At 41.0% G+C, this 23,273-nt stretch overlaps 2 protein-coding genes across 4 annotated transcripts in view; both read left to right on the top strand.

Moving 5' to 3' along the window:
• MEIKIN (meiotic kinetochore factor) overlaps positions 1-9,365 on the top strand; it is a 147,479-nt gene extending 138,114 nt beyond the window's left edge. Inside the window, exon 15 of the mRNA XM_068981024.1 lies at positions 9,312-9,365. Within this exon, the coding sequence (XP_068837125.1) occupies positions 9,312-9,365 (54 nt within the window). The remainder of the gene's footprint in view (positions 1-9,311) is intronic.
• An 828-nt stretch (positions 9,366-10,193) lies between these two features.
• Positions 10,194-23,273, top strand: part of FNIP1 (folliculin interacting protein 1) — a 120,245-nt gene continuing 107,165 nt past the window's right edge. For all 3 annotated transcript variants that reach the window (XM_068979515.1, XM_068979516.1, XM_068979517.1), the window contains exon 1: positions 10,194-10,291. In XM_068979515.1, coding sequence (XP_068835616.1) covers positions 10,200-10,291 — 92 coding nt within the window. In that variant the 5' untranslated portion in view covers positions 10,194-10,199. The remainder of the gene's footprint in view (positions 10,292-23,273) is intronic.

A 23,273-nucleotide genomic window follows, 5' to 3' on the forward strand; every position in this document is an offset into this window, starting at 1 on the left:
GAATTCAGCACAATTGGGGTTGTGCTTATTAGCATGGTGGTTAAAGGAGCAAGATTGCTGTTTTATTGGCACCTTTCACTGTATCTGATAACTAGAAAATGGCTGTAGGGAGGAGTGTGCCTCTTTTCTATGTTATTGGAATCAGGTGGACAGAGACCCAAAGGCCGCTGGGGTTTGCACAGAGGCTAAATTTTCTACTCCTGAGTGTAGGCCTTATGTCTAACTTTCTAACCCAACAGCTCCACATTTATATGTTATTAATGAATAATTATTTTATTTTATTTCTCACACTTCCTTCTTGCCCCTAAATATAAAGAGGCTACTTTAAGATACCTCAGTTTCTCTGTGAAAAGAGGTCATGTTGAGTAAAAGGGGAAAAAAAGATAATCTACACTGTCACTGAACTTGAAAATATTTTCAGTTTAATCTGCATAATTAGATATAGTTATATGTCCTCTTTTATGGCAAACTTATATCATTTCAGTGCCCTCTAAGTCTATAATTTGAATATTACACTATAACATAAAGGAAATGTGATGAATGATAGCAAGTATTGGCTTGGCCAAAAGTTCCTTCAGTTTTAAAATAAAAATAAAAGATACTTTATCATTTTTACTAAGAACTTCATTGTACAATGAATTCAATGTTTTATTCCACTACCTTCTGCCATTTTTCAGGCAGCTTCATAATTTCATCTTCCCCAAACTTTTTATCTTTTTGAGCAAAACTGTTACAGGTGCCTTTTACTGTCTTCAGGAATTGAAATTTTTTCCCTTAAGTTAATTAGTTAGTTCAGTAACTCAGTCGTGTCCAACTCTTTGCAAGCCCATGAACAGCAGCATGCCAGGCCTCCCTGTCCATCACCAACTGCCAGGGTCTACCCAAACCCATGTCAATTGAGTCAATGATGCCACGCAGGCATCTCATCCTCTGTCGTCCCCTTCTCCTCCTGCCCTCAATCTTTCCCAGCATCAGGGTCTTTTCCAATGAGTCAGCTCTTAGCATCACATGGCAAAAGTATTCAAGTTTCAGCTTCAACATCAGTCCTTCCAATGAACACACACATGATCTCCTTTAGGATGGACTGGTTGAATCTCCTTGTAGTCCCAGGGACTCTCAAGAGTCTTCTCCAACACCATAGTTCAAAAGCAGCAATTCTTTGGTGCTCAGCTTTCTTTATAGTCCAACTCTCACATCCATACATGACTACTGGAAAAACGAAAGCCTTGACTAGACAGACTTTGTTGACAAAATAATGTCTCTGCTTTTTAATATGCTGTCTATCCTGGAATGAGAAGTGAAGTGGGCCTTAGAAAGCATCACTACGAACAAAGCTAGTGGAGGTGAAGGAATTCCAGTTGAGCTATTTCAAATCCTGAAAGATGATGCTGTGAAAGTGCTGCACTCAATATGCCAGCAAATTTGGAAAACTCAGCAGTGGCCACAGGACTGGAAAAGGTCAGTTTTCATTCCAATCCCAAAGAAAGGCAATGCTAAAGAATGCTCAAACTACAGCACAATTGCACTCATCTCACATGCTAGTAAAGTAATGCTCCAAATTCTCCAAGCCAGGCTTCAGCAATAGGTGAACTGGGAAATTCCAGATGTTCAACCTGGTTTTAGAAAAGGCAGAGGAACCAGAGATCAAATTGCCAACATCTGCTGGATCATCGACAAAGCAAGAGAGTTCCAGAAAAACATCTATTTCTGCTTTACTGACTATGCCAAAGCCTTTGACTGTGTGGATCACAATAAACTGTGGAAAATTCTGAAAGAGATGGAATACCAGACCATCTAACCTGCCTCTTGAGAAATCTGTATGCAGGCCAGGAAGCAACAGTTAGAACTGGACATGGAAGAACAGAGTGGTTCCAAATAGGAAAAGGAGTACGTCAAGGCTGTATATTGTCACCCTGCTTATTTAACTTCTATGCAGAGTACATCATGAGAAATGCTGGGCTGGAAGAAGCACAAGCTGGAATCAAGATTGCCGGGAGAAATATCAATAACCTCAGATATGCAGATGACACCACCCTTATGGCAGAAAGTGAAGAGGAGCTAAAGAGCCTCTTGATGAAAATGAAAGAGGAGAGAGAAAAAGTTGGCTTAAAGCTCAACATTCAGAAAATGAAGATCATGGCATCTGGTCCCATCACTTCATGGCAAATAGATGGGGAAACAGTGGAAACAGTGTCAGACTTTATTTGGGGGGGCTCCAAAATGACTGCAGATGGTGATTGCAGCCATGAAATTAAAAGACACTTACTCCTTGGAAGGAAAGTTATGAACAACCTAGACAGCATATTAAAAAGCAGAGATATTACTTTGCCAACAAAGGTCCGTCTAGTCAAGCCTATGGTTTTTCCAGTGGTCATGAATGGATGTGAGAGTTGGACTGTGAAGAAAGCTGAGCACCGAAGAATTGATGCTTTTGAACTGTGGTGTTGGAGAAGACTCTTGAGAGTCCCTTGGATGGCAAGGAGATCCAACCAGTCCATTCTAAAGATCAATCGTGGGTGTTCATTAGAAAGACTGTTGCTGAAGCCTAAACTCCAATACTTGGCCACCTCATGCGAAGAGTGACTCATTGGGAAAGACTGATTCTGGGAGGGATTGGGGGTGGGAGGATAAGGGGATGACAGAGGATGAGATGTCTGGGTGGCATCACCAACTCGATGAACATGAGTTTGAGTAAACTCTGGGAGTTGGTGATGGACAGGGAGGCCTGGAGTGCTGCAATTCATGGGGTCGCAAAGAGTTGGACACGACTGAGTGATTGAACTGAACTGAACTGAACTGAGCTTTGTCATAATTTTCCTTCCAAGGAGTAAGCGTCTTTTAATTTCATGGCTCCAGTCACCATCTGCAGTGATTTTGGAGCCCCCCAAAAATAAAGTCAGCCACTGTTTCCCCATCTATTTGCCATGAACTCATAGGACTGGATGTCATGTTCTTTGTTTTCTGAATGTTGCGCTTTAAGCCAACTCTTTCAATCTCTTTCACTTTCATCGAGAGGCTCTTTAGTTCTTCACTTTCTGCCATAAGGGTGGTGTCATCTGCATATCTGAGGTTATTGATATTTCTCCTGGCAATCTTGATTCCAGCCTGTGCTTCTTCCAGCCCAGGGTTTCTCATGATATACTCTGCATATAAGTTAAATAAGCAGGGTGACAATATACAGCCTTGACGTACTCCTTTTCCTATTTGGAACCACTCTGTTCTTCCATGTCCAGTTCTAACTGTTGCTTCCTGACCTGCATACAGGTTTCTCAAGAAGTAGATCAGGTGGTCTGCTATTACCATCTCCTTCAGAATTGTCCACAGTTTATTGTGATCCACACAGTCAAAGGCTTTGGCATAGTCAGTAAAGCAGAAATAGATGTTTTTCTGGAACTCTCTTGCTTTCTCGATGATCCAGCGGATGTTGGCAATTTGATCTCTGGTTCCTCTGCCTTTTCTAAAACCAGGTTGAACATCTGGAAGTTCCCAGTTCACGTATTGCTGAAGCCTGGCTTGGAGAATTTGGAGCATTACTTTACTAGCGTGTGAGATGAGTGCAATTGTGCTGTAGTTTGAGCATTCTTTAGCATTGCCTTTCTTTGGGATTGGAATGAAAACTGACCTTTTCCAGTCCTGTGGCCATTGCTGAGTTTTCCAAATTTGCTGGCATATTGAGTGCAGCACTTTCACAGCATCATCTTTCAGGATTTGAAACAGCTCAACTGGAATTCTATCACCTCCACCAGCTTCGTTCATAGTGATGTTTCCTAAGGCCCACTTGACTTCACATTTCAGAATGTCTGGCTCTAGGTAAGTGTGAGTGATCACACCATCATGATTATCTGGGTTGTGAAGATCTTTTTTGTACAGTTCTTCTATGTATTCTTGCCTCCTCCTCTTGATATCTTCTGCTTCGGTTAGGTCCATACCATTTCTGTCCTTTACTGAGCCCATCTTTGCATGAAATGTTCCCTTGGTATCTCTAATTTTCTTGAATAGATCTCTAGTCTTTCCCATTCTGTTGTTTTCCTCTGTTTCTTTGTATTGATCACTGAGGAAGGCTTTCTTATCTCTCCTTGCTATTCTTTGAAACTCTGCATTCAAATGGGTGTATCTTTCCTTTTCTCCTTTGCTTTTCACTTCTCTTCTTTTCACAGATATTTGTAAGGTGTCCTCAGACAGCCATTTTGCTTGTTTGCATTTCTTTTTCTTGGGGATAGTGTTGATTCCTGTCTCCTGTACAATGTCATGAACCTCCGTCCATAGTTCATCAGGCACTCTGTCTATCAGATCTAGTCCCTTAAATCCATTTCTCACTTCCACTGTATAGTCATAAGGGATTTGATTTAGGTCATACCAGAATGGTCTTGGAGAAGGCAATGGCACCCCACTCCAGTATTCTTGCCTGGAAAATCCCATGGACGGAGGAGCCTGGTCTGCTGCAGTCTATGGGGTCGCAAAGAGTTGGACATGACTGCGCAACTTTCCTTTCACTTTTCACTTTCATGTATTGGAGAAGGAAATGGCAACCCACTCCAGTGTTCTTGCCTGGAGAATCCCAGGGATGGGGGAGGCTGGTGGGCTGCCGTCTATGGGGTGACACAGAGTCGGACTCGACTGAAGTGACTTAGCAGTAGCAGCAGAATGATCTAGTGGTTTTCCCCACATTCTTTAATTTAAGTCTGAATTTGGCAATAAGAAGTTCATGATCTGAGCCACAGTCAGCTCCTGGTCTTGTTTTTGCTGAGTGTATAGAGCTCTCCATCTTTGGCTGCAAAGAATATAATCATTCTGATTTCAGTGTTGACCATCTGATGATGTCCATGTGTAGAGTCTTCTCTTGTGTGGTTGGAAGAGGGTGTTTGCTATGATCAGTGTGTTCTCTTGGCAGAACTCTATTAGCCTTTGCCCTGCTTCATTCCGTATTCCAAGGCCAAATTTGCCTGTTACTCCAGGTGTTTCTTGACTTCCTACTTTTGCATTCCAGTCCCCTATTATGAAAAGGTTTGGGGTGTTAGTTCTAGAAGTTCTTGGACCTCTTCATAGAACCATTCAACTTCAGCTTCTTCAGCGTTACTGGTTGGGGCATAGACTTGGATTACCATGATACTGAGAGAATTTTGCAAAGACTGAAATAAATGGAAATCTGAAGGTCCAATGTCTGGTGAATACAGTGAATGACAGAACTTCCCAGTCAAGTGTTAAAAAGTTTTTGCCTTATCATCGAAGAAATGTGCGGTCTTTTGTTACCCTGATGGAGAATTATGCGTTTTCTGTTGACTAATTGCAGATGCTTTTCAACTCGTCTAACTGGGAGTACTTACTGGCAGTACTTATTGCAATTAATCATTTGGCTTTCTGGAAGGAGCTCATAATAGTGGACTCTTTTCCAATCCCACCATTTTTACAACACCTTGGATGAAAACCAGCCTTTGGCATGTTTGGTGGTGGTTCATTTCACTTGCCCTATGATCTCTTCCACTCATTGCCCATTTCAGTTTATTTTTAAAACAGAACATTTTCATTATTTTTAAGTAGAGAATTGCATGAGGAAATACGGTCAAGAAGTTTTTTTTTGCTTAACTTATGTGGAACCCAAACATCAAAGTAATTAACATAACTGAGCTGGTACAAATGATTTCGTCACTTGATTTGGATATTTTGAGCATGTCAGCTATCTTCCATGTAGTATAACATTGGTTATTCTCAATTAATGTCTCAGTTTGATTTGTATCAACTACAACTTGTCCAACCAGCTGTGGAGCATTATCCAGTGAGAAATCTCCAGCACAAAGAACATTCAATCAGTCATAGCAGCTTCTCCATACAAAAATAATTATGCATACATCTTTTTTTCCATTTCAGTTGTTTTTACCTTTCTTGAAATAATAAAGCATAATATGTCAAAATGTTGCTTTTTCCTTCCATCTTCAATATTAAAATCACTACACAAAAATTCACCAATTTTTATGTTTTTTTAAAAAACACATGCTGATATGACAGTTGTCACAGTACAATCTAATAAAACTGTTTTAAGTTAAAGACAACTAAGCATTGCTAGAGCCAATGTATGGGAAAAAACGAATGAACCTTTTGGCTAACCCAATAAATTTTATCTTTTTTCTGTACCTTTCAAGTATAAGATAAAATGAGACCACAGAAATGAAGATGTTACTTGATTCAGTTCAGTTCAGTCGCTCAGTCGTGTCCGACTCTTTGCGACCCCATGAATCACAGCACACCAGGCCTCCCTGTCCATCACCAACTCCCAGAGTTCACTCAGACTCACGTCCATCGAGTCAGTGATGCCATCCAGCCATCTCATCCTCTGTCGTCCCCTTCTCCCCCTGCCCCCAATCCCTCCCAGCATCAGAGTCTTTTCCAGTGACTCAACTCTTTGCATGAGGTGGTCATAGTACTGGATTTTCAGCTTTAGCATCATTCCTTCCAAAGAAATCCCAGGGCTGATTTCCTTCAGCATGGACTGGTTGGATCTCCTTGCAGTCCAAGGGACTCTCAAGACTCTTCTCCAACACCACAGTTCAAAAGCATCAATTCTTTGGTGCTCAGCTTTCTTCACAGTCCAACTCTCACATCCATTCATGACCACTGGAAAAACCATAGGCTTGACTAGACGGACCTTTGTTGGCAAAGTAATGTCTCTGCTTTTGAATATGCTATCTAGGTTGATCATAACTTTTCTTCCAATGAGTAAGTGTCTTTTAATTTTATGGCTGCAATCACCATCTGCAGTGATTTTGGAGCCCCCCCAAATAAAGTCTGACACTGTTTCCACTGTTTCCCCATCTATTTGCCATGAAGTGATGGGACCAGATGCCATGATCTTCATTTTCTGAATGTTGAGCTTTAAGCCAACTTTTTCACTCTGCACTTTCACTTTCATACAGAATACTAAAAGTAAGTATCTCTTATGCAAGTTTATGTTCTTTTCCTTACTATTACCTATAATTATCCATGAAGTAACTTTTTCCCAAGATGAAAGCACAAAAGGTTATTGTATTTAGAAACTTCTGAGGGGACATGGAACTTCTAGACTTCTCTGTGCCAGCCATGAATCAGCCATGATTTCTCATCATGTCATTTGCCCTATATAGACAGACTTGAGTCCATTTCCACTAACACATTTAGTGATACTTGCTAGTGTAAAAACAAAACTTCCCCAAATGACTGCTTCATTAATTGACTTATAGGATGTGCATTTTCTCACTTTAAAAAATTGCACTGACTTCATTTTTTGTTTATGAAAGTTTTATTCTGCATTCATATTTTGTGAGAAAAATATACATAGTGTATTTTGCCTCATTAGAAATCTTTCAGTGTTTGGCACTATAGAATTAAGATATCTTAAGTTTATACGGAAATACAGTCTTACTATTTTGAGCTTGTATTGCTCAGCAATTCTGGAGCTTGAGCAATGTATGGAGGAACTTTGAGTGATTCTTAACCCGAGCACTTCAGATGTCACCTCCTCAAAGAGGCCTCCCCTCCTCACTCATTTTATTGTGCAATTTTCACTCACAACAGTAGTAGTTTCAAACTACCTTTTACTTATTGTTTCCTCATATAGAAGATCCCCTGGAGAAGGAAATGGCAACCCAACTCCCATACTCTCGCCTGGAGAATTCCATGGTTGGAGGAGCCTGGTTGGCTACAGTCCATGGAGAGGTGGGGGCGGAGGGGGGCACATCACAGAGTCAGACACAACTTGGCAACTAAATCAAATCTCCAAAACCCAAAAACATATAGAAATTTAGCCCTGTCTTTTTTGTTTACTTTGGCTCCCCAATGCCTAGGCCAGGGGCACTTAAACATTGTGGAATGAATATATTAGTTTTTTAAAAACTTATTTCTTTATGGCTGTGCTGGCTCTTCCTTGCTGCATGTGGGCTTTTCTCTAGTTGCAGCATGCAGGGCTGCTCTCTAGTTGTGAGACACAGGCTTCTCATTGAAGTGGCTTCTCTTATCGCAGAACACTGGCTCAGTAATTGTGGCGCATGGGTTTAGTTCCCCCCAGGGCATGTGGACCCTCTCTGGAGTCTAACCCTTATCCTGTGTTGTTAGGAGGATTCTTCACTGGATCACCAGGGAAGTCTCGAAATTAGTTTCTTAACTGCCTACAAATAGCATTTTAAAAATTATTAACATTGAAACTATGGTTTTTCCTGTGGTCATGTATGGATGTGAGAGTTGGACTGTGAAGAAAGCTGAGCACCGAAGAACTGATGCTTTTGAACTGTGGTGTTGGAGAAGACTCTTGAGAGTCCCTTGGACTGCAAGGAGATCCAACCAGTCCATTCTGAAGGAAATCAGCCCTGGGATTTCTTTGGAAGGAATGATGCTAAAGCTGAAACTCCAGTAATATGGCCACCTCATGCGAAGAGTTGACTCATTGGAAAAGACTCTGATGCTGGGAGGGATTGTGGGCAGGAGGAGAAGGGGAAGACAGAGGATGAGATGGCTGGGTGGCATCACTGACTCGATGGACGTGAGTCTGAGTGAACTCCGGGAGTTGGTGATGGACAGGGAGGCCTGGTGTGCTGCGATTCATGGGGTCGCAAAGAGTCGGACACGACTGAACGACTGAACTGAACTGAACATTGAAACTTGATTGTTATATGATCACTGATATATTCTCTGTGATATATACTCTGCCTATTACTTTTTTTTTCTATATGAGACCACTTATTTTATAGCATAAACTCAAGCTGCAAATCATGTGAGTTGGTAGCCACTTAAAGAAAAAACAATTTGATTTGTATGCTTAGGTAAATGAAATTCTCAATGAAGTGTTTTAATCTGACCTTCCAAACCACATACCAGTAATTTCCTGACATCCATCTCTGTTAGAGAATTGCATCCCCATGGTACAAAATTCCTCATCCTGGAGTGGCAGTGGGTGAAAGGGTAGGGGTACTTAAGATCTCTAAGACCAATGTGATCCAAATCCTGATAAACTTCGGTTCCCTAGGTTTAAGTAGTGTGGAAGTTCAAATGTTTGTCGCTCAGTGGTGTCCGACTCTTTGCGACTCCATGGACAGCAGCTGGCCAGGCTCATCCTGTTCATGGGATTCTCCAGGCAAGAATACTGGAGTGGGTTGCCATTTCCTTCTCCAGGGGATCTTCTCGGCCCAGGGATCAAACCCGGTTCTCCTGCATTGCAGGCAGGTTCTTTACCGTCTGAGCCACCAGGGAAGCCAAATTTAAGTAGGCTGTAAGGTCATTTATGAGCAATGTTTTTCTTTGGAAAAGGTATTCTGCCAATTAAAACTCATTTGCTCACAATTTCACAGTTCCTTTCTCCATACCTCGTCACTGAGTGTAAATCTCGAGCCTTCTATGGTTAACTCTTCCAAGGGGCTAATTCCTGGTATGTCAGGGTTCGAGGCGCTAGCGGGAAACATGGCGGGGGGGGGGGGGGCCCGCTGCCCGCGGAGTGTCGCGGCAGGGTCCTCTACCAGACCCAAGAGCCAGTCTTGCACAGTCAAGCTCTGAGGATAAACCACTCCGTGGCCCGCCTGGGCGGGCCTGTGGCCTCGGGCTTAAAGTCCAGCCCTTGCCGCAGTCCCCGGGGTAGGCTCGCGCGCCTTTCCTGCTCCGGGGGCCACCAGACTCCACCTGGCGCCTATGTATGGAGGTGCGAAGCCACATAGATTGAGGAGGGGACGGCGGGAAAGGGTCGGTTGCTAGTGGTGCCCTGAACTTCTCTTGTGTCATGGGTGCGGGAGGTGAAGGCTTCTGTACTCCACAGGCCCTGGCGTGGTCCTCGCAGCACCCCGCCTCAGCCTCAGCTAGCAACTGAAGGCGTCACGGAGAAAGATCAGGACCGAAGCTCGTCCCTCCTCCACATCCTCAGACACAACCAGCCCCCCGCCCCTCCCCTCCGCGCATGCCCCGCCCCGTGAGCTGCCACGTGAGGCCCTCCACCAGCCAGCCTATGGGCGCCAACTCCGCCCAGGATCCCCGCCTTGCACTCTGCTCCGCGCGCCGCCACGTGATGCGGCTCATCGCCAGCCAATGGACGCCGGCTTTGCCTCGCGCCCCGCCCCGCGCGCCGTGGCCGTTTGAAGTGACTAATTTCTGTCATATGACTGAGGCGCCTATGGGGGTGGCGGGGCAGCTCTAGCAGCGGGGGCCTGGCGAGTTCCCTGAGGAGCGACCCCGGCCTGGCCGTGGCCACCATGGCCCCTACCCTGTTCCAGAAGCTCTTCAGCAAGAGGAACGGCCTGGGAGCGCCCGGTCGGGATGCGAGGGACCCGGATTGCGCGTTCAGGTAGGTCGCCGCAGGGCGAGGGGCGAGGGGCGCGGAGCCGATGGCCTAGTGGGCTCCGGCTTCCAGAGGCGCTGAGGCTTTCTCGAAGTTCACGCTCGCGCAGCAGCGTCGCCCCGGGACCGGGATCAGGGCCTGGGTCGGGAAGGGCAGGGCAGCTGCAGACCATTGCTGGAGGGTTCGAGCGCGGTCCTTTGCCCTCTCCCCCACGGTCGCCCCTTACCCCCTTGTCCCGGGCGGTTTGTTTACGTCTTGCTCGGCGGCCACGCGCGGCTCTGCCACTCCAGGCGGAGCATCGCGGCCTGAGCTTAGGGGCCACACGCCCTCCTGGCGACGCGTAGAGTTGGGCGCGGGCTGGATTGGACCTCAACCGCCGTCCTCCGGGCCGAAAAGTTCTCCCCTCCTCCCCGCGGCCGGTCGTCCTCTGGGTGCTCGGTTCCAGCTTGGTCGCTGTTGTGGAGAGAGCAGCACGTTTTGGCCAGCCTTCGGAGTGTAGAGAAGGCTGGAGGAGCGTGTCGGCAAGCTGCCGTTCTTTCAGATTTCTTGTAAATCTAAATTAGAGGTGTGCAGATACCGGACCGAATATTGTGGCCTGAATATTGTCGAAGGAGAAATGTGAAACCTAAGAGGTTGTGACTAGAATGAAGCTGCGCTGAGTCAAATGAAGCATGGCCCTAGAATTGACCATCCCGTTGGAACTGGATGACCCGTTCCTAAAAACGAGTCTATAAAAATTGACAACGATACCAAGATATTTTGTGGTACTACAGGCTTGGTTATTTTTTTGTTACAGTACCTGTTGCTGGTAAAAAAAAAACTTTTTTAAGATTGTAAGACCCTGTAATATAAACCTGACTTCTAGATAAAGTTTAGTTTCGAAACTTCATTTGATGAAGAGATTATGTCTTTCAGACAGCCTTAATTATGTCTTTCCACAGCCTTGTTGCAGTGTGGAAACTTGTGAACGTAAGTAGGCTGAATGTCAAATATCACTCAAACCTGGTAGGATAGCAAAGAGCCTAGTGGTACAGTAGTACTAGGAAAAAATGAGAATCTGTTAAATTTTGGAACAGCCACGTTCTGACTGTACCGCACCGGTTTAAAAGGTTTTGCTAACTTTAAAATTATTCACCCTCTCTCACTAATGCAAGCCCCGTTAGTAAACATTATGTAATATGTAGAATTGAGGTACTAAATGGAAAGAAATTTCACTGACTTTTAGAGGGAAATCTCAGAGATGAACATTTTGAAACAGTACTTAATAAAGACAGTTATCTAGCTTTTGTTTTTTTCTACTGGGAAGTGTCTTGCCATGCTTATCTAATGACTTTCTTTAAAGATTTCTTTAGTGATTTTCTTTTGAAAACTGAAACTGCAGTTTAGATAGTACTACATCGAGCCATCTAGTAAATCAAGGGTCAGTAGAAAGCAAGTTTGGGTGCTATATTAAAAAGGTGACATTTGAATAGGCTTTCTATTTCTAGGCAAAGATTTACTTTGAGGTATCTAGATTTCCAAGCATCTCAAGTAATTGTGAAAAAAAGGTTATAATTTTTCTTAATGTAAGTCTACAATATGGTTGTGTAATACTACTTTAGAGTTGCCAAAGCACTTTCTCATCACTTATCTCATGTGATGTTTCACAACAACCATGTGAGATAGGGCAAGTAGCAGTATAGATAACTACATGATCCTTTTTTCTGTGTAAGAATGATGTGTAAGCACAGTAACTGCAGTGCAATATGGAAGGTAGTACTTTAAAAAATGTAGAAGTGTACATGTGAGAAAATGAAAACTGAGTAATGTCATATATATACCTAGCAACTTGCCAATTTGATCAACCTAAGTCTTGTGTTTTTTTTAAACAATTTTATTGTTTATATACACACACACATACACACACAGAGTTGTGTGCCCACAACCCCAATGAATTTTTAGAACACTTCATCACACAAAGAATTTCCTCATGCCCCTTTGCTATCATTCCTTAACTCCTTCTCACCCAGGGCAATCACTGACCTGCTTTCTGTTTAATGACAGAAGTTTCGATTTTTTAAAAAATTTCATGTAAATGTAAACATACTGTTTATAGGCTTCTGTGTCTGGCTACTTTAACTCAGAGTGATTTTGAGATTCATCCAAGTTGTTGGGTTTTTTTCTGTAGTTCCTTCAGTTTTTTTGGGTGTGGGGGGGGGCTGGTGCTGAATAGTATACCACAATTTGTTTATCCATTCGCTGGTTGGCAGACATTTTGGGTTCTTTTCAAATTTGGGGTGTATTGAAGAGTGCTGCTGGTGAATGTTTGTGAACAAATCTTTATGTGGAAGTGCATTTTCGTTTCTCTTGGAGTGGGATTGCTGGGTCATATGCTTAACTTAAAAAAAAAATATGGCAAACTTTTCCCAAAGTAGTTGTACTATTCATAGTCCCACTAGTAATGTAGGAAGGTTACACTTGCTCCAGATTCTCTTCAAAACCAGATATCGTTAGTCTGTTGTTTTTTTTTAAATTAATTTATTTACTTGGTTTCACTGGATCTTAGTTGTGGCATGTGGGATCTAGTTACCTGACCAGGGATCGAACCAGGGCCCCCTCCATTGGGAGTTTAGAGTCGTCTTGGACACTGGACTACCAGTGAAATCCCATTAGTCTGGTTTTTTAAATTAAAAAACTTTTTTTGTATTGTAAAAAATACCTAACATAAAGTTTTCCTTGTTAACCATTTTAGAATCTTTAACTTTTTTTTTCCCTTGGAGTATAGCAGATTTACAGTGTTAGTGTTAATTTCAGGTGTACAGCAAAGTGAATGTTATACATATACATACATCCACTCTTTTTAGATTCGTTTCCCATGCTAATGGGTCTAGTGGTATCTTGTGATTTTAATTTGCCTTTCCTAAATAATAAACGATGTTTAGCATCTTTTTATGTAGCTCAATTTTTTGAATAGACTAAAATTTAGTTTTTATACCAGTACACAATGCTTTCCTTTCTAGAATCCTTTTTTGGTTTTGTTTTAGTCAGCTTAAGTTGTTAAATCAGGCTTGGACACAGTTAGCCATTGGCAGCTAACTATAGCTCAGCCTGTAAGAGTCAGTTCCTAGAGTAAGCAATATACAAGGCCCATTGGTGATAAGCCAGGAAAGGATAGGAAAGACTTGAGACAGAGAAGCCTTAGGAGCTTTTCAATATTGCCTTTCATAGTTACTTCATTGAAAAATATGGTCAGGGATTACCTACTTCCTTTCAGTTTTAAGTTCCTTACCTGACAAATTTCTGGTGCTTGTCCTGTCTAAGCTTCCAGAGCTCGAGATGAGTGTAGCATATCACAAGAATATTATTGTAATCATTTATAGAAGTGAAACAGTAATTTGTTTTCATCTTTTAAAGAATTTGGGAAAGACAGTGCTTTCTAGGGGAAGATACTCTTTATATTTTCTCCATCAGGATACTTTTCAGTGAAAGTAAGAATTCAGTGTAAGTTCAATAACTTCAGTACACATAAAATAATTACTTTAAAAATAAAATTCTCAGGGGCCTCCCTGGCGGCTCAGTGGTAAAGAACCCGCCTGCCAGTGCAGGAGACACAGATCAGTCCCTTATCTGGGCAGATGCCTCATGCTGTGGAGCACCTGAGCCTGTGAGACACAACTATTGAGTCTGTGTTCTAGAGCCTGGAGCCGCAGCTGCTGCAGCCTGGAGCCCTAAACCCTGTGCTCTGCAACAGAAGTCACCATGATGAGAACCCTGCTCACTTCAAGAGAGTGACTCCTGCTCACTGCAATGAGAGAAAAGCCCACTCAGCAGCAAAGACTCAGCACAGCTGAAAATAAATAAAATTATAAAAATTAGCACATGAGTAAATAGAATTCTCTGGAGTTCCTTGGTGGTCCAGTGGGTAAGACTCCACACTCTCAATGCAGGGGGCCTGGGTTTGATCCCTGGTCAGGGAATTGGATCTCACATGCCTCAGCTAAAAATCTGACATGCTGCAACAAAAATCAGTGATCCTGTATGCCTCAACTAAGACCTGGCATAGCCAAATAAATGTCTGTGTTAGTCGCTCAGTCATGTCTGACTCTGCGACCCCATGGACTGTAGTCTGCCAGGCTCCTCTGTCCATGGGATTCTCCAGGCAAGAGTACTGGAGTGGGTTGCCATTTCCTTCTTTGAGGAATCTTCACCCAGGGATTGAACCTGGGTCTCCTGAATTGTAGACAGATTAATTTACATTCTGAGCCACCAGGGAAGCACAAATAAATATTAAAACAAATTATCTTTATCTAAAAATGGTGTTAATAATAGCAACTGTGTGGCATTGTCATGAGGTATATTAGTGAAGGTAACAGTAAATTGTGTTGTGTTAATAAACTAAGTCTTAAAAAAATTCTTGAAAGAAGTCTAATTTCATGAAGAAGATTGTTTAAAGGTAAATGTCTGTAGGATATAATTCATGTTTTGTTCAAAAAGCAGTTTCTTTGCAAATTCTTTGAAATTTCCCATGTTCTCTTTTTGACTGTTTGATCTCTAATGATTTCCTTTAATTCACTGGTTCTCAGCAGTCCATATTTTAACCAGACCCTCCAGGTGATTCTGAATGCTCAAGTTTGAGAACCACTGCTACAACTTACTCTCTCTTTCCTGAAAACTTGGGTACTTGGGTTCAGGGTTTTTTTTTTAAATTTAAAATATTCAACAGATTTTGCAGTGTACTTTGTATTGCATACATAGTGTCTGGTTGCCCCATTTTTAGTGGTGCTAAGGTTGATTAGTTGGTTTCAGACTATTCTTACATTATAAAATTCCTCTTTCACTATTGGTTTTAGCATTTTTTATTGATTATTGCCTGAAACCACTATCTTGTTCAGTTCAGTCGCTCAGTCGTGTCCGACTCTTTGCGACCCCGTGAATTGCAGCACGCCAGGCCTCCCTGTCCATCACCAACTCCCAGAGTTCGCTCAGACTCGTCCATCGAGTCATTGATGCCATCCAGCCATCTCATCCTCTGTTGTCCTCTTCTCCTGCCCCCAATCCCTCCCAGCATCAGGGGATGCAGAATGGTAATATCCTGATTCTTTAGTCCTTTCTGCATTTATTTCTTGGTGAACTTTCTCTTACCACTTACTTGGTTATTTGCTATAGGAAAGTCAGCACCAAAGTTTGTGTATCACTTTTTAGAATAATTTATACTGAGTTAAATGAATGTCTCCATTTTAATTATCATGTTTTAGTATCACCTCTTGGATGTGTTTTAATCCATTACAGTCAAATTGGCCCCATATTTGGCCAGAGCAAGACTTCTTAAGTTGACGTGATCTGATCTCATTAATCTTTGATAATTTGTTGCTTTTTTCTGGCCTTATCTTAATCTAGCCCTCTCCCTTTTCTATGATTTTATCACTTTGGATTTGTTCTAGGTTCTGGGGTGCCATGCTGTGTTGTTCTTTGTTTTGGGCATAATTTTACATAGCTTTTTGTTTAGCTTCTTGGAGTGATCATCTGGGCTTATCCTAATTATTCTTTCTCCAGGAAGCCTATTCTGATTTCTCCCTGTCTAAGTTAGATTTCACTTTAGTTTTCTTCCATATTTTTCTGTATTTCCTTCTGTGACATGTATCACAGCTGCCATTACTTGTCCACATCTCTCTCCTTTGCTTGCTTGAGAGCACTTTTCAGCTTCAAGGTGTATTGTAGAGTTAGAACCTTGTAAGCCACATGATGAGTTGTTTGTGGGGAACAAATGCCTAGGTTCTGTCTGGAGCAGCTCAGGTAAGACGCCGTTTTCCAGGGAGAGACTATAATACTGTGGAGGCCTGTCTTGAACTCCTCGTCCGAAGGAGCAGCCCTCTCCCCTAGTCTCTATCAGAGCACACTGTTTATATCCTCCATGGTTCTTTTTACAGTTTATCATCTCTCTCCCTCAAGTTCACATTGTTGAGTCAGTGTGTATAGCACAATGCCTACGTCTGTGCTCAGTAAATATTTTTAGAATGAACATACTAATTTTAAGAACAGAGAGAATCAGAAGTTCTGTTTTGGAAATTTGGTCTAGTTTTAATTGTTATTGAGAGATTTATTTGATAGTTTAATAAAGTGTATCCAGAGTTCATGATAGAGGTTAGGCTTGGAGATAATGAACTTGGGCTTATGGTCAATGGTCAATATTAACACTAAGGGAACAGATGAGATAATATAGGAAAAGGGGTGTATGTAGATAGAGAATTGCAAAGAACAGATTTTGTCCTGAGGAAATCTAAAATGTACAAATGTGGGAGAGGAAAGTCTGCAAAGAAAAAATGGCCAGAGACATAGGGAGAGGCCAGTGCTGTGTGGTGTTGGGAAAGCTCAGAAAGGGAAGTGTTTAAAAAATGGTGGAGTGATAAACTGTTGTGTTAACTGGTTGCTGACAGGTCTTGTGAGGTGAGAAACAGAAAAGTATCTGTTGGATTTGTCAAGTTGGAGATAACTAGTGACCTTAATGGTTTTTTAAATTTTTTTGAGGGGGCCATGTTTTGGGGGAAAAGTGAGATGTGTATTAAATGAAAAGGGAGGAAATGGCTTCACTGCTAAAGCTTTCTATTTCTGTAGGGAAAACAATCTAGTGCTGTGTTATCTAAGCTTTCAGTATTCTGATTTTAGATTGCATTTTGAACTTCTGAAGTTCTTAAAGACTGGTTTCCTAATATTATCAGTGTTCATAAAAATCATATTTCAGAAGTTGTTAAAATATGATTTTAAACGTTTGTTTATTCACAGGATTTTCTGTTTAAAAAATAACACCTTTTATTCTTATGTTAGAAATAGTAGAAAGTTATAATATTCTTTACAGAGAATTCTGTGAGATCATATCTTTCTTATTAAAGTAGAAGCTGAAAATTTTAAGTTAAACTTCATGTTAATGCTCTGTGGTATTAATATTTGGTTCTAAGAATCTAATTTTGTTCTAGGAAATGCAGATATTTTGTTGATTTACTATTCCATCTCAAAGTAGTTGTATTAGATTAGTTTCTTAGAACCATATTTATTGAAAGAAAATAGTTTAATAAAAATATAGCTTTAATATTCAACTTATGAATTTTGGACCTTATTTCTTACTAATATAATAATTATTGTCTTAAATCTTGCTGAGTTTTAAGTTATCTTTTTGGAAAGACTTGTTTGAAAAAAAAAAAAAACTCCCCATGTAAAACATAACAGCCACATGTGTGTATCTGTGGCTGATTCATGTTGATGTGTGACAGAAGCTCGCACAACATTGCATAGCAATTATCCTCCAACTAAAACAAAAAACAGGATTCCTAAACTCTCCTTACACAATCTTATTTCTGTTGCTGACACTACTGTTCTCTTAGTCTCCCAAGTTGAAAGTCAGAGAATCATCTTTTCTTCTTTCATCTCTCTGGTTGCTTCATATGGTCATTTGTTAAATCCTGTCGCTTCCGATTCTGCAGTATCTTAGTTCTTCTCTATTTCCCGCTGCCACCATCTCCTTTAGACCTTGAATGGGTTTCATAAAAACTTGGCATAACTTTCCCACCTTGTGTGTATTCCCCTCTATACCATTCTGCTAAATTGACTTTCTTAAACCATACTCTGATCAGTGCACTCAGAAATCTCCTTTGACTCCCTGTTGCTTAATAGAGGATTGCTCTGTGCCAGGCACTGTTTTAAGTGTTTTACACATACTAATTCATTTATTTATCACAGTAGCTTTATAAAGTAGGTCTGATTATTCCTCTTTCATAGATGAGGGAATGGAGGCAGAGAGAGAAGTTAAGGACCTTGTTCAGGATCACACAGTAAGTGATTAAGATACAAATTCAGACATTTGAGTTCCAGCACCTTTGCTTCCCGAGTGGCGCTAGTGGTAACGAACCCCCCTCCCCAAGGCACAAGATGTAAGAGATGCAAGTTCAGTACCTGGGTGGGGAGATCCCCTGGAGGAGGGCATGGCAACCCACTCCAGTATTGTTGCAGGGAGAATCCCATGGACAGAGGAGACTGGTGGGCCGTGGTTCATGGAGTTGCAAAAAGTCAGACACAACTGGAGTGACTTGGCACAGACACCCATGCCTTTGTTTGTAATAATGTCCAAATTTTTCAGCCTGTCATGTCAGCCTCCTGTAGAGTTGTTCCCAATGTGTCCTGTATGTGTAACCTTGGGAAATAGTATCGTGTCGGCATTAAAGATGCTGTGTGTGTACACATGTCAGAGTAGAGGAGTGGATACTGAAGAGAGAGTCCCAATACCCATTGTACCTACCATCTTAGAGTTGTTTTGAGGATTTAATGGCATGGTAGTCTCTTAAATGGTAGAATTCCTTCTCACACTTCCTCACCCGTCAGTTTATTCTTTCCAGTCTTCTTTCTAATTTTTCCTCCAGCTGTGGGCTCTGAATTAACTAGAAGTTTGATGTTTCTTTAGACTATTCTGGTTCATATGTTTGCACATTCCTTGGAATTATATGGTTACAACACATCTGTCTTTGAAGCTCCAATAGAAACCGTATTTACCATTATGACAGTTTCTTGGGTGGTAACTGCTTCTTACGTATCTGAATGCTTTAGAAGATTTTAAGTTCCATAGGGTACTTAGGACCAAGTTCCATGGTATAACTTGTTTCGTGCTTTATTCCTGGTGTTTGATTCACAGAAGGCATTCAATAAATATTTGATGAATGAGTGATGAATAAAAATAGTCACTGAATTGAAGAAATTTCATTTCCTTTAACAAAGATGTTTCTGTTTTGGGTTATTTGCCTAGTCATTTCTCTGTAATTTAAGCACATATTTCTTTGACTCAGTGTTTACTGATTTAAAGGAAAATTTCATTATTATTTTGATCTTTTTAAGATGGCAAGAATGGTCTGATTTCGCAGAAATAGGTTAGGTTCTCTATATCCCCTGTAACACCTCATACTTTCCCTTTCTACCATTTTTCACATTCAAAATTTGTGTATGTACACAGAGTCTTTTCTGACATACTCAGTATATGCTGAGTGGATAAAAAACTGAGTAAATGAACTCAAGTACTTTTTTTTTGGTAGCGGGAGTTTATTTCAAGAACACAAGAGGTTTTGAGGTACCATGGAATTTCTTTTCCATTTGAGCATTCTTTGTCCTTAGGCCTTTTGATTGTTAAGCAGACCTTATGGGGAAATGGGGCAACAATTTAACGTAGATCTTTGGGGACACAGCCAGAGCTCTAGGGATCTACTTCCTTGTACTCCCATCACCCAGTATATAGTATCCCTTGACACAACAGCATTTTATCCCAAGTCACCCCAGAGAGATTACACCTTAGTATAATCCTGATAGTTAGAGTGGCAGAGTTGGTGTTAAGAGTGTGTGGGATTATGAGCCATTTCAGTTTGTACTGTTTTATGTTCGTGATTGCATTTGTAGGATGTAGCTGGCAGGCTCTTTGCAACTTTTTGGCCTGCTTTTCCACCCTGTTGTGGTCTGTTATATGATTTTTAAAGTTTTCTATTTATAGCAAGAAACTATAGATTGTGACGTTAATGCAAGGTGAGTAAAGTTGAATTGTGATAGGATTCCCACAGATAGCGATATTTAGTGTTATATTGATTTCTGTTAATTCCTGATTAGAATATAAAACATATATACTATACATTTATAGAATGCAGAAATATAATAAAATTATTTGTGAATAACTTCAATTCATTTCAGTTGCTCAGTTGTGCCTGACTCCTTGCGACCTCATGGACTGCAGTACGCTAGCCTTCCCTGTCCGTCATCAACTCCTGGAGCTTGCTCAAACTCACGTCCATTGAGTTGGTGATGCCATCTAACCATCTCATTCTCTATTGTCCCCTTCTCCTCCTGCCTTCAATCTTTCCCAGCATCAGGGTCTTTTCCAGTGAGTTAGTTCTTCACATCAGGTGGACAAAGTATTGGAGCTTCAGCTTTAGCATCAGTCCTTCCAATGGATATTCAGGACTGATTTTCTTTAGGATGGACTGGTTTGATCTCCTTGCAGTCCAAGGGACTCTCAAGAGTCTTCTCCAACACCACAGTTTGACTTCCCTGGTAGCTTAGACGGTAAAGCGTCTGCCTGCAATGCGGGAGACCCAGGTTCAATCCCTGGGTTGGGAAGATCCCCTGGAGAAGGAAATGGCACCCCACTCCAGTACTCTTGCCTGGAAAATCCCATGGACTGAGGAGCCTGGTAGGCTACAGTCCATGGGGTCGCAAAGAGTCGGGCACGACTGAGCAACTTCACTTTCACTTTCACAGCTTTCTTTATGGTCCAATTCTCACATCCATACATAACTCCTGGAAAAACCATAACTTTGACTGTGCTGTCTAGGTTTGTCATAGCTTTTCTTCCAAGGAGCAAGCGTCTTTTAATTTCATGGCTGCAATCCCCCTCTGCAGTGATTTTGGAGCCCAAGAAAATAGTCGTGTTTTAAATTTTCTCAAAGAAATTTCTGAACATAGTTTAACCATCAGACAGTAAAACCCCATGTTAATGCACCACTTGTACTTACATTACCCAGTATATAGTATTCCTTGAATGACTTCTGGACCCTTGGAACTTCTGACTGGCTAGCTTGGCATGCTTTTCACTTGTGACTATAATTCTAAATTAAGAGATGAAATGTTTTGCCCCCAGCCCAACAATATTATGACAGGAATTTACTTAGAGTAAATTCCTCCAACTCAGTCCTGATCCTGGATTCAACTGCTCTTTTAATTGTTTGGTGTTTCTTTGAGTAGTTGTTTTTATGTTTATAAATAATATGAATATACTGTTTTATAAAGAAATTATTCATTTTAGACATTATCAATTTCCTGTATTGGTAAAGATTTAGGTCTTAAGCATGCATACATATACACATACCCATGTATGCCCTTTCCTTTTTTCTTCATTCTTCCAATATTACAATTTTTGGTTAGTTTAAATAATCAAGGTTAACTATTTTGTTGTATTATAAAACATTCACTGCTGAACTAAATATATTTTATGTGTTTTATTGTATTAAAAAAAATCTCTTGGAGTTAATTGCCTTTATTTTTCTTTTTACTTTTTTGGTTCACCTTATTTTCTTTGGAATCTTGAGCTTAAGAACTCCATAAAATATCTCTCAAAACAACTTATTTCTTTTAGTGAAAGCTTCTCAATAATTGGTTAGTTATTTTTTTTTCCTCATGGATATATCCGTCTTGGAGACCTCTGACCTTTTCTGGCTCTAGCTTGGGTTGCTGCCCTGTAGTTCTGCTCCGTAGCATTGTTGTAAGCCTTCCTTCTGGAAATTCCTTGACCTTTTAAAGTTAGGATCTCTTGTAGACTGGCTTCCATGACTTCTTCCTTTTGGAATTGTTCCCTTGTTTTTGTAGTACCTATCCCTTTAGGAGCTTCCTGAGAGTGATTGCTTGAGATAAATTTTTTGAGATTTGCCCATGTGAAAAAGTGTTTATTTTTATGTTTGGCCCATCTAGTAGATGTGGAGTTCTGTGTGGAGAATCATTTTAACTCAGAAATTGGAAGGTATTGCTGCTTGGTCTTCTGACTCCCAGTATTGCTGCTGAGAAGGTCAGAGCCATAACTCTCAACCCTTGGGAAACTTTTGGAATTTTCTCAGTTTTCTCTTTATTTTGTTCTGAAATTTCACAGTGATATACCTTTTTTTTTTTTTTTTTAAATCATTTGTTTATACCTGATGGGCCTTTCAATCTAGAGACACTGTGAGGCTGCTGCAACTTGGACAGGTTTCCCAAGAAAATAAAGATTTGTTATGTATAAGGAGTGAGTTAAGAGAGGATGGAGAAAGTCACTTTCACATCCTGTGGAGGATATGCTTTTTGCTCCTTTGCCTCTCCTTCACCTTCCAAGGGACTTTATGTTTCCAAGGTCTTTGCTTCTTAGATACTCTGAGGAGATGAATTCTTTGGTTGCTCCAGGACATTCATTGACATTTAGGTTGTAACTGCTTATGTTTTTGAAAAGTCAGTTGCTTCTTTTCATCTTTCAAATGTTTATTGAAGTCTCTTTATCCTTGAAATTTTTCCTTTCATATTCTCTTTGTCTTAAATATATGTGTATATATCTGTGTGGTGTGTGTGTATTTACACACATTTGCACACACACTTCATTTACCATCATTTGAATGAGCTTTTAATATATCAGCACACCAGTGCTGCACCATTGTTTAACTTGGATTTCTTAAAAAAGTTTTTTAAACTTTTTCTTATGAAAAATTCCAAACAGAAAAGTGAAGAGACAATTAATAACAATATCAACCTGGGCTCTTTCATTGCAGGCGGATCCTTTATTATCTGAGGCACAAGGGACTTAATACTGTTGCTTGTTACTGCTGGAATATTTTAAACTCCAGACGTTCTGTCATTTCATTCATGAATACTTGAGTATGAATCTCTAAAACATTACTGTTACCCTGAAAGTGAGCAATGATTCCTTAGTATTTAATACTCAGTCCATGTTCAGTTTCCCCTGATTGTCTTGGAAATGTCTTTTTAGAGTTTGACGTAGGATTCTAATATGTTTTTGTGCTTAGTCGTTCAGTTGTGTCCGACTCTTTGCAACCCCATAGACTGTAATCTGCCAGGCTCCTCTGTCCATGGGGATTCTCCAGGCAAGAATACTAGAGTGGGTTGCCATGCTCTCCTCCAGGGGATCTTCCCAACCCAGGGATGAAACCCAGGTCTCCCATGTTGCGGGTGGATTGTTTACTGACTGAGCCACCAGGGAAGCCCAATTTTTGGTAGAATATTGTACACTTTGATTTGGATCTGATTTCATCTTCACTGTGTTCTTTTCCTTGTTCCTCTCTCCACCTTATTTTCTTTAAATTGAGAGTTAGATCTAGAGACTTGATTGAATTTAGGTGCAGAGTTTTGTGTTTAGATGTGATGTGTACTTCTTACTGCATTTTATCACAGCACATAACTTTGGTTGTCCCACTTTAAGTGGTGCTAAGTTTGATCAACAGATTCAGGTAGT

This window comes from Capricornis sumatraensis, chromosome 9, assembly GCF_032405125.1.
Source record: "Capricornis sumatraensis isolate serow.1 chromosome 9, serow.2, whole genome shotgun sequence".
Lineage (NCBI taxonomy): Eukaryota > Metazoa > Chordata > Mammalia > Artiodactyla > Bovidae > Capricornis > Capricornis sumatraensis.